An 11,701-nucleotide genomic window follows, 5' to 3' on the forward strand; every position below is an offset into this window, starting at 1 on the left:
TCCTGTTACCGTGTCCCCATTTTATAGATGTTTTTTCCCTAGGTAGGCTGCCATGCCAGGCCGGACAATGGCTGGTCACTACTTAGGCAGATTTAAACCAGTTTTGGGAGTGCTGGTTCCTGGTGCCTATCATCAGACAAATAGAATCATAGAATCATAGAATCGTTAAGGTTGGAAAAGACCTCTAAGGTCATCGAGTCCAACCGTCAACCCAACACCACCATGCCCACTAAACCATGTCCGTAAGCACCTCATCTACACATCTTTTAAATACCTCCAGGGTGGTGACTCAACCACTGCCTTGGGCAGCCTGTTCAAATGTTTAACCACTCTTTCAGTAAAGACATTTTTCCTCATGTCCAATCTAAACCTCCCCTGGTGCAACTTGAGGCCATTTCCTCTCGTCCTATCACTAGTTACTTGAATTTCCCTGGGAATTCCCTTAGGAATCGCTCCAGCGCTGCGGCACTATCACGCACCTGGGACTCAGACGAGGTGGAGAGCCCCAGCAGCCTGGGGAGGCAGCAGCTTCAGAAAAGCCTGTGTCCAGCAGTGCCCCGTGTCTACCACGGACAAGCTATCTGCATTTGTTTATTTAACTTTTACTCACTGGGGATTAAGAAGCCTTTAGTTTCTAGGAACAAGCCCTATTCAGGAAACACTTGCAGTAAGCTCTGCTTTGCATCAAAGGTGACTTCCCTATAGGTATTAAAAGTATTAATTTATTAAAGGTATTAATTTAGACTAGTTTTTCGTTGATTTATATATCTTTTATTCTGAGTGGGTCAAGTTTTGCTTTGTTCGAGGCTGTAGCGTGAACCTTTCCTTGCAGTGCTTCGTGATGACCTTGTCTCCCTTTTTCCTTTTTGCTGCTCAGCTATAAATTAAATTCAGAGAACATACATTTTTTTCAGAAATAAATTCTCTTTATTTTAAAATTCAGACACATGTGCTTTATACCAAAACAGACACCAAAAGAGACTTGGTATTCACCTCTGCTTTTAAGCAAAACTGTGGCTTTCAGGGCTACATAACCAGACATAGTGATTTTAATGAATCTTTACAACTTTATGTCTCCCTGCCGATACTCAAGATAGTTTTGCAGGCACTTCAGCGATCTTTCTGTCAATGGCCTCTCACAACAGAATCCAAGAAATTTCAGAGATTTCCAGGGGTTAAAAAAAAAAAAAAAGAGAAGGAAGAAGCAAAGATGGTGTCTTTACAGTGTCATGTTAAATATGTCCAACTCTCTACCAATTTTCTGCCATGAGCATTTCTTCCCTCTGGTCTCCACGCCACTTCCATTTCCAAGAGCTCTCCCGTTGCCACAGCACCGATTGCCCTCCTGAAGTTCCTCCATTGCCAGCCTCCGCTTTGTAATAAGACCTGTATGATTTTCAGAGATTCTTGAATAAGAAGAGTCTTTAGTAAGAGTTGTTAAGTCCTGATTTCACATGAACTCTGGTTTTTGGGCAAACGGTTCAATTATTTTTCCTAAGTCTTCCTGCAGCATATGTCATGCTTACAGTAGCCTTCTACTATCCACTTCTTTCTCTGCTACTGCGTGGTCCTTCTGGCAGCAAGTACAGATGGCTGGTGACAGCCTTCGTCAGAGACGGGTACCGTCACCTCCCAGTTGAGCAAGTCCGTGTATGTATTTGTTCTGCTGAGATTTGTGTTCAGGATGTCCTTAGAATCTGTCACCTTTCCATTAAAAAAAATACTGCTTCTTCACTGAGACGCCAGGAACCAAGGACTTAGATGACTTTCACTCTAATTTTCATTAACAATTCAATTTTAATTAATTTTCTTTAAAAAACAAGAAAAAAATCCCCAACCTGTAAAAATCAGTTCCAAATTCAGAACAACAAAAGCGTGAGGGTACATGATATTGGTTTGGACCGCAACCTAGTTACAAATTATTTGCAGAGGATTACTTCATTTAGGTTAGAACTTCAAATGATGCTGTAATCGGGGATCTGAGATTTTAATCTGTGTATCTCTCTGCTTAATACAAATCATACCCTTATCATGAGCCAGATTTGCTGCCCAAGACATTGATGCTAATTAAAAAATTTCAAAATAAACTCAAGTATTACTTTTTGTTACCTTCCTAAGTCAAATATTTTCAGCCTATAGTTTATGTGGAGGAGAATGGCACTTTCATTTTCCTTCCTCACCTACCTTGTTTTAAGGAAAGTTTTTCTCAGTTTTTTCCCTCATTTGTTTTATGTTTCTTTTTCAAAAAAACAATGCTTAATGTTAAATTGGAAATGTTGCATATTACTTGTAAGTATAGTGGACCACAAGACTGTAAAAATAACATCCCTGTGTAAATGAAACAAGGTAGGAAAAAAGTATGGAAAGAAAGACTGATATCTCTGAGATGAGATGTAATGGTGTTTGCGTCTGATTCTGACACAAAATATTTTAACTGGTGAAGCTGCAAAAATCAAGTGTGCTGTGGTGTTAAATGTTAGCACAAGTTAAATGTTAACACAAGTTAAATCCATTCTGATAATTGTCTAGGCCTCAGAAAATAAATTTTCATTGTGGGCTTTTCTTGAAAGCAAGAAAATAAAATTTCTTTAAACTTTGAGGGAAATTTATCCAAAAATCTGCCACGCTAGTGTGCCTAACTGCTGACTAAACAAATATCTTTGACATGTTTTTGCATCTGCTACCCTGCGTTAGTTACTGAAGGCTCCCTGTCCAAAGCGCTGGAGAACTGGGTCTTTGGAACTGAATCCACAGGGAACAGGATGCCCGTTCTCTTAAATTAGCCGATAAGAAATCACATATTCAGGTTACGTCTTCAGTCTTGCTTCTCCTCTGGGCTGAGGCTGTGCTTAGCAAAGATGGCTCTATATAGCTGGGTGCTATATCCTTCCTACTCTTGGAAGGATTTCCCAGGGAGGTGGAGAATGCGGGTTTGAATCCGCGCAAGCTGAGAAGGGAACTGTACACAGGTTTCCCTCCTCCTGCAAAAGAGCTCTGACTCTTGAGGTATGGAAGCCTAAAGGAGGAAGAGGCATGTAGGGAACCTTGCTGTTGAATAGCGGTTAGGCACTTTCAGGAATAGGAAGCATGTGACGAAGGCTTTCAGGACTGTCAGTCTGCATTTAGCTGCCTAAATCCCATTCAAGTCTCTTTTTGGGTATGATGTATCTTTCTCTTTGGGCTTCAGTCTTTCTGTATCTCCAAGAACAGTTACAGTGAGAGTATAAATTCCTCAGAGCCTGCAAAACACTGATCTACGATGATAACCTGGGCTGTCCAAGGGAACTCTTAATGGAATATGGCTGAGGGTCTGGTTCATGTCTTTCCTGGGGCTTACAGTAGCAACAGCATCACCTTAAATAGGTACAGTACTGAAAATATCCTTGAAAATGTAGAATGTAACTTGGGATGAGTTATTACTAGTACATTTCTCTTGAAGGCTTTGGGCAGTGCATGGAAAAAGCCAATAGCACTTTGCGAAAGGTAGTGGTGGTCAGAAGGTTTAGAGAGAAGGATGCATTGCTCACCTTTTCTGGCTGGACTAGAGCAACAAGTGAAACACAAGTCTACACAGGAGTCTGCTTTAATCCATCATTCTATTTTATGAAGCATCACACAACATTTTCACTAAATAGCATGTGATAGCAGTTTAAGTAAGGACCACAGGGTTATTTAAGGAAAAAGCCGACAACCTATTTCATAGTCACTGACTCCTCATTTGGCAGCAGTGCTCTTGGAGGACTTGGGTAGTACCCAGCAGTTGCTGAGCTATTTGAGGAAAATCGTGTAAATCTATAATCCAGTGGTAAATCTGAAAGACAGAAACGTACCACACCTGATTAGCAACACAGCCCCTATAACATAAAAATAAGCCTGTGGTGAATAGCAGTACTTCTTAAGCCCTTGAGCTGTTTGCTCACCAGCATTAGAACTCAATCAGATTGCGTGATTATATATTTATTTGACGTCTTCAGCTGTCCAAGGGATTGACTTTCAGAGTTTACTCAACTGCAGCAAAGGATATTCAGTTCCTTGATTGCTAAAAAAAATGCTAGTCATAGAAAATTATTAAACTAATGCTTAAAAATTAAACAAAAATCTTCACTGACCCTAGATGGAGTTTTCCCACTAGAACACTTTCAAGTACGCTCTTCGATTTGTCACCTTCCTCTTTTATCTCAGCAATTTACTCATAAAAGGGGTACGCTTAAAACAAAGAAGTCAGTTTCTTTTTTTTTTTGTGGCTATTACAGCAAGATTCCCCAAAGGCACTGGCTCTTAGACCTTCTTGTAGTCCAGTGTTAACAACATCATTTTGTACCAAGCATTCTTAGAAATCTGCACTTGTAACTTGGCGTACGCATCGCTTCCAGTCTGTAAAGAACACTGAATGCATTAAAATAGTTCTGAACAGTCAAAGCTTTCTTTTCTGTAGCTTTTTAAAAAAGTCTTTACTGCCAGCAGTGACCTGCCCACCCTCACAGCCAGAAAACTGATACTTCCCGTGCTCACCTCGTATTCAAAGTTCAAGAAACCAAATTAAAAAACACACAAATAAAATGTCATTCAGGAAACAAATACCCTTCCAATAAATGAAAAAAAAACAACCAACAAAAAAGGGTTAGCTCCTTCCCAAGTTGTCTGTTTAGAACCAATGCAAAACATAAAAACTATTACTCAGCTCATCGGAACAGTAAGTTATTAATGACAACTTTTTTTTTTAATTTGGAGTAAATTTGGGGTGATGATGTCCTGTCACTATATGCTACAATTTTTTTTTTTTTTTTTTTGTGCTCAGCAGCTTTTGTGAAACAGAAAACCACAATCTGAGCAGTTTTGGCACAAACAACAGGAAGTTCAGGTCTGTCTCACAAGCGATTCACAGGCAGGCACCAGGACAACATCCAGGTCCACAGCTGTAAAACCATATTAAACATAACTAAAGCGAATTAGTATTTAGATCCAGCTGAAAAATCAGATAGTGGCTGGAATAAAGTAGGAATGGGAGGAGGCTTGATTGGGAGTGAATTACGCTTTATGAAGTGGGTTACTTCAGCTTGTCAAAGAAGTACGTTTTCTCCTTTTGTCTGAGTCAGGGGAATCTCCGGAGCCCGTCCTGGGCACGGCAGAACAGGCAGACGTTTCTCTAGTCTGCGGAGGGCCCAATGGATTTACTGGCTGCTGAGTCTATTTGTGACAGCTCTGTTTAAAACAAAGGTTTCCAAAATAACAAATAATAATAAAAAAGAAAGCAAGTATTTATGAAAATCTTTATGAGCTATAAAAATTAAATGCCATACAGTTACTTTTATATAAAAGCTCCCACTAGCTTTTTAGTCTAGCAGTCTGGAGCGTCCCAAGAGTAGTTTAACCAAAGAGCAGCACAAATGAGGCAGACTTGCTGCAGAGTTGCTTATGCTGAAGAAAAGAACGAGTTGGATCAAAATGGTAATTATTTTGTTGATATTTCCTGGTAAACTAGCTTTACACAATCAGCTTAAACACCAAACCCATTCTATATACAATGTACAAGACTCCAAAAGAGAATAATGGCTTTTTTACTATTCAAACCCCAATCTATCCATTTAAATATTGCTTTTGTCTGAGCAAGCTGACTTTGGAAGATGATCAGAAGGTATCCATATGTAAGAATGTCGCCCAAGGCATCACTGAAAGTTGCATGAAGCAGATACTATTCTTCACCCATTAAGCAGATTTTATGTATCACAAACATAGTAAAAATCTTCCTCTATTTCCAGTTTTTTTTCATCAATGATTTCATTTCCTGCATCTGCTTTGCCTGGAATATGCAACATTTTATATTATTGCTTTATTTGTGTGATACATTTATGAGAAAGCTCTGGACTGATCCAGAAAGGCATACTTGGAATCTTAGTGGCTATGAATAAACATACGGTGAGGAAGAAGGGCAAGTATACAAAAAAAAATGAAGATTTTTTATTGGGGGAATGCAAAATTTATGAAAAAATGGAGATCCAGAAAATGTCATAGATGAAGATGGCTGTAAGTTCATTTAAACTAAGTGCTGCAAAAACTTTGCAACTTAAAATAAATCGCAGTTCCCCTGGATTGCAAAGGTATCGTGAATTGTACACCAAAACTCAATCCAACTTCTTTTGATGTAAGAGGCAACAGTACCGCTAGGTCCAGCAATACTGGCTCATCAACAAAGAACAATGATACAGGTCTGGAGTCTGCCTCCTGGACACAGCAGAAATTCATTTCATATCTGGTCTTATTCCATATTAGCACTGATGACACAGACAAGCTATAAGCAGCTCTGTCTCACTAAACTGAAATGCTTACACAGGCCACAGCTTGATGCAAAAGCATGCAAACATTAAGATACAGTATTTGATAATAAAGCAAGTCTCAGGAAAAAAAATAGTTGCTTATTTCCAAGTTGCTTGTTTTCCTAATGTTTTAGCCAGTAAATTTCTCCAGGTTCTGCTACTGTGCGTGCTCACAAGTGCTGCTGTCGTGGCAGACCTTTGCATCTTGGCACCCACTTCTCACCTAACCCTGATAGAGAGTCATAAATTAGGCAGGGGGCAGATACCCAGTCCTCTCTGAGATATAATTTGACAGTGAGGCTCTAATCAGTCCTAACCTACACTGATAATGAATTCAGCACAAGACTCATCCACTACGGCTACTCTCCTAAAAAAAACAACCACCCTGAACAAACTAAACAGCTTGAGGCTGGAAGAATGAACTAGCTGGCTCTACCCAATTGCTTGAGGACCACAGTCGCAGAAGTTTTCTATCATACTTAGGTAATTACACCCAGACTCATTTTGTTACCAAGACAAATTGGATATTAAATTTTAGAGCCAAAGGCTCCTATAAGTCAGACATGGAGGATCTCAAGGTCTATGTCCCTTTCTAGATCTACAGAAATGGCAGTTATTAGATGCATCCCCCTGAATTTCTGTCCCACTCCTTTCTTTGCTCCCACACCAGACCCTGAGTGCGAGTGATGAAAACCAGTTTCCTTTGCAGTGACCGTTCAGCGTTACTAGCGTTTCCCAATGGCTTGGGCAGCCCTCACGGGTTATATGCCTTAGCCTGAGTTCAGAAGCAGGACTCCTGCCCTGCCCCGCCTCGCTTGCAGGACTACAGCAGCCCCAGTGTAAATAAAATGGCAATGATGATGTTTGAGCAGTAACCTCTGTCAGTTACCGTGTTCCAGTTGCTGCGTTCCAGTTATCCAGATCCAGGTATTAAGTGACATTAATTAGAACATTGTGCTCTGATGCTTATGTATACCCATATCCATGCGTGTATTTGGGTGTTACGGATGGATTTATTTCATAGTTATTAAGCTGACGATATCTCAGTGTCTGCGTGCTGTTCAGTTAGCGTAAGCAAACTAAATGACAGCCACAAGCTTTTATCAGAAGAAAAACTGGAGTTCCAGCCACAAGGAAGGAAAAGGAAACCACAAGAAGAAGGGAGAACGTAATATTCTCAATGAGTGATCAGGAAAATATTTGAGTAACTGAATGGAAGACAATTATAATCTAATCCAGACACAGGCCTGCTTGATAAACGCAATACTCACATCTAATCCTTTTTTGAGATTTCCTTGAACAAACCAATACATTAAACAAATATAATCTTAACTAAGCTCTTTAGGTGGAAGGCATTTTCTTAAATGAAACGCACAGTCCAAGACTGAAACAGATTTCTCCCAAAATACACAGCAGAAACGTCAGGAATCATTTTGCAGTATTGACCAACAAAAGCAAAGCCAACATTTTTTAATCATGACACCACAGCAGCATCCCAGTGACGAGTGAGAAGCCCTACAGAAAGCAGAACTCCCCTCCCTGCTCTGAGGTCTGCTCCTTGCCAGTCAGCAGGGCTGGAGCCAGACGCTGCAGAAACCTCCTAGTAAACAGCAGGGTTGTGCTCTTAAGTGAATCCAAATATATCCTCCTCACTATCACCAAGGAAAAGGCACAGGGAGGAAAACTAAAACTTCATTAGCGAAACCCAAGTTTTGATTTGAAAAATCTTTAAACTGCTTAATTGTGGCAAATCTCAGAAAATACAGAGCTCTCTCTTACGGCTCAGCATCCAGGTGGTATAACTATAGGGGCAGATCGTCAGCCAGTATTAGTTCTTTTGCTTTTACAGGAATTCCAGTGATTTATGCTGGCTTAGAAGCTTTGCCATAAATCTTTCCTTGTATTTCAAAGTTGCTATTGAAGAAAAAGGAAAATATTAATTTCTTAATGGCAACAATTTCTAATAATATTTTCTTAACAGTGGAGTAAGCACAACTGCTGCAGGGGAGCTCACCAGTTTGGCTGCGCTGTCGAGTGACTTGACTTGCCAATCGGCAGGTAAACTATAACAGGTGTTGGTTTTTTTTAAATACTAAATGTTTTTATCTCCTGACCCATTTCTATTTTATAGCAGTCAAAGCAGCGCTTGCAGCAAGAGGTCAGAATGTGAAGGAGTGTACTAGTGGCAAAAAGAAAAAAACCCCAAGGTCACAAGTAGATTTATCTGATAGCAGTTATTTTTAGCAAAACTTCTAAGGCTGATTTTCCTAAACAGGAGGTCAGATGTTTGCTGTACTAAAACAAAGCTCACGAAATAGTGAAGTCAGCATGAGGAAAGCATTCCTTCTATCAGTTACATGAAAGTCATGGCTGCTGTCTGCATATGCTGCGACTCAAAAGAGGAGGAGGAGGAGGGAGGGTATCTGTGCGGTGTCGCATGGGAAAGGGGGGACTCTTCAGTACAGGTATGCTCTACAGAAGGAAGTTGCTAAAACTTCTGAGTTTGGACGTAGCTGGCACTGGCAATGTGCTATACGAGCCAGTGCAGTTTACTCCTGGGCACCCAGGAATAAAGGCTAAAACTAGCCTCAGTGCAGGTGCAGATTTGCTGCTTTAATTGCACCAACGTAAGAGCTTTTGCCAACACAGGTGTATTGGTCAGAGATCACGCCTGCGGGTCTGCCAAGTAGACATCTGTAGCATGAGCTTGGCCTGAGGAAGAGCTTCCCTGCCACTGGGGTTTTTTGCTGGTTACTCTGCTGCTGTGTCTAACATGGAAGAGGGTGACATTGGAGAAAACCCAAGTGGCAAACTGTGGGGAGACGTGGAGCAGCAGCCTCGCTGTCAGAGTTTTGCAGAGGGATGAGAGGCCGGGGGATGGAAAGACCATCCCATCGTGGCTGTTGCAATTGCCTGTGGCGTGCCGTTTCACCGCTATTATCTTGGGAGTAACAATTGACATTACTTTGGGTCTACCCTACGGCCAAGGGACTGCTGATCCCGGCTTGAACAAAACAGCTGTGCACAAGGCACGCGCTAAACTCGCATCTGAGCCTGGTAGAGTCTGCAGTGAAGGAAAGCCTTAGAAATTCCTTTGCTGTTTTGTGTTTATATGAGAAAACTCATTATTTGTACGTGAGGGAAATTTCTCTCATTTTTGTTTTAGTTTAAATGGTGATTTTTTGAGATCCTTTGAGAAAATAGCCCTGTGTGGTTCTTTGCTTGATCTGGAACCAATCAAAAGAAAATATTAGACTATAATATTTTAAAATGTTTAGTTGAAGACTTAATCTAAAAAAAATCCTAAGAGAATGCCAAGATTCTACTAGCAGGTGTTAGTCTTTCAGGGATCTGTTAATTAATTTTTGTCTGAATGACTCATCCTGGATTTAAGGGCGGTGGGAAGGGCTTCTGGGGTAAGTTGAAGAAGTTAGCCGGAAAACAAGCAATTGTTTGAGATGACAGGCATTTCTGATTGATTAAGAAAAAGAAAGAAGTTGCATTTTGAGACTGTGAAGGAGCTATATTAAGATAAATGCAGTGATGATACGCCCCTTTACTTTCATTTTGAGGTAAACTCACCAAGATCAGCCTTACTCTCCAAACTTGGGTTAACGTTGTCAGGTTCCCCTCTCTTGTAAAACTAATGTTTTCTTTCCCTTTCCCTATTTTTTCCTCTGGATGGGTGACAAACGTTGCTCACCTTAAGGTAAAAAACCACACAGGCACACGTTAAGCTTTTCAAGCAGTGAAGACACAGCCTACATTGTTTTTTGTGTGTGCGTTACAATCTTAATCCAGAGGGGATATTTTAGGCACCAATCCAGAGTACATAAATGCTTCCAGTAACTTCTTCCTGTACATGTGAGGTTGCAGGTTATGTAAAATTCCAACCTGGTCAAAGAAGTATTTCCAATACTTGGTGACTTACCTATTTTCACTGTTTTTCACACTCAAAAATTATCAACACTTTGTATTACCACCAGTGTTTTTAAAGAAGCAATCTAAACCCACCCCATAAGTCTGCGATCTAGTCAAAACCCAATTATAGCTTTAATTACAGCCTGCAAACGAAATTATGCTGCCTGAGTTGAAGGATAACTTTAAAGCAGAAATGACTGAGTGGTTCCCCCTTTCTTAATGAGTTGCTCATGAGTTCTCCCTTTAATCTTTTAGAGGTGGCTGTACTTTGACATCTCACAGAGCAGAGTAACAACGGCAGGAACATTTCTGTCAGTTATTGGCTAGGAAGTAATCTTTTGGGTTCTGCATGATTTGACACGGCCTTCAGGGGCACAAGTCAATACACCTTTCTGGAGGAGGAAGGAAAGGCTGAACAAATTGTAATACACTGAAAGCTGTCCTTTCTATGTTGAAAATTACTACCAAGTAGTCAAATCCTTTGGGAAAGTTGGGGTCTCAGACCCTTTCGGAAATAACTGGGTCCTGAAGACTTTTTACAAGCTAGTTCTGATTTATTGAATAATAATTTGTTATGGTTGAAACACAGTTTATTGTTGGTTTCAGTTGTATTTTGTAACTGAAAAAATAAATTCATTATATCTGTCTGTCCTGTTGAGTGTGTTTTTCTTTCTCTTAAATTAAGAACACTGAAACTAGTTTCCTGGAAAAGATGAATAAGATTTACATTATCTGATGCTTTTCAATTTACCCATAGAGCAAGATGCTGTTGACACATTCAGAACACGTATCATCTCTCTAATCAATTATCTTTGCTACCTGTTTTTTTTATTTGCGTCAAAACCTCAGAAGCAGAAAACCTCAGAAATGTTGCCATTCTATATGTATACCAAATTTTAAAAAATACATTTCTTGTATAAAAAGCTTCATTATAAAAATGACCTCTTTGGCCTTTTAGTGGCAACTAGTATTTATAGCGGCTAAGCCCCAAAGCAGTTTAAATCCTCAAAGCAATCTTTAGCTGATATTGTATAGACACATTTTTACACTGAAGCTGGTAAGTAAAAGCATGGTTGTAAGGTTAAGGCATTAAATATAAAAGGTTACTGCTAATTAACAAGTAAAATATAATATAGATAGTTCTATATGTTTAAGGAAATTATATGCTATTCTTGTATTATTTGAGTAAGTAAGAGTACATAATTACCACTCTAGTTACAGGAAAGACTAATTTAATTTTAATAGGAGCTGGATTTGACTTTAAATTATGTAATGTCAATGAAAAACCATAGAACTAATGTATTGAAATGTGGGGGATTTCTTGTTTCAGTTCAGCAATAATTACGAATGGTATTTGTCAGGATATATAAGTGAGTACATGACTACACGCTTAGTGAAATTCATGGCTTCCGTGGTAATAGTTGATTCTTCAAGGGCATTCACCTTTAAAATACATCTTGAAGAAA

General features: G+C 39.7%; 1 protein-coding gene across 1 annotated transcript in view; it reads right to left on the reverse strand.

Annotated features, from left to right (window-relative positions):
• Positions 1-950: 950 nt before the first annotated feature.
• Positions 951-11,701, reverse strand: part of NT5DC1 (5'-nucleotidase domain containing 1) — a 155,570-nt gene continuing 144,819 nt past the window's right edge. Inside the window, exon 12 of the mRNA XM_009325696.1 lies at positions 951-3,811. Coding sequence (XP_009323971.1) covers positions 3,693-3,811 — 119 coding nt within the window. The 3' untranslated portion in view covers positions 951-3,692. The remainder of the gene's footprint in view (positions 3,812-11,701) is intronic.

This window comes from Pygoscelis adeliae, unplaced genomic scaffold, assembly GCF_000699105.1.
Source record: "Pygoscelis adeliae isolate BGI_AS28 unplaced genomic scaffold, ASM69910v1 Scaffold54, whole genome shotgun sequence".
Lineage (NCBI taxonomy): Eukaryota > Metazoa > Chordata > Aves > Sphenisciformes > Spheniscidae > Pygoscelis > Pygoscelis adeliae.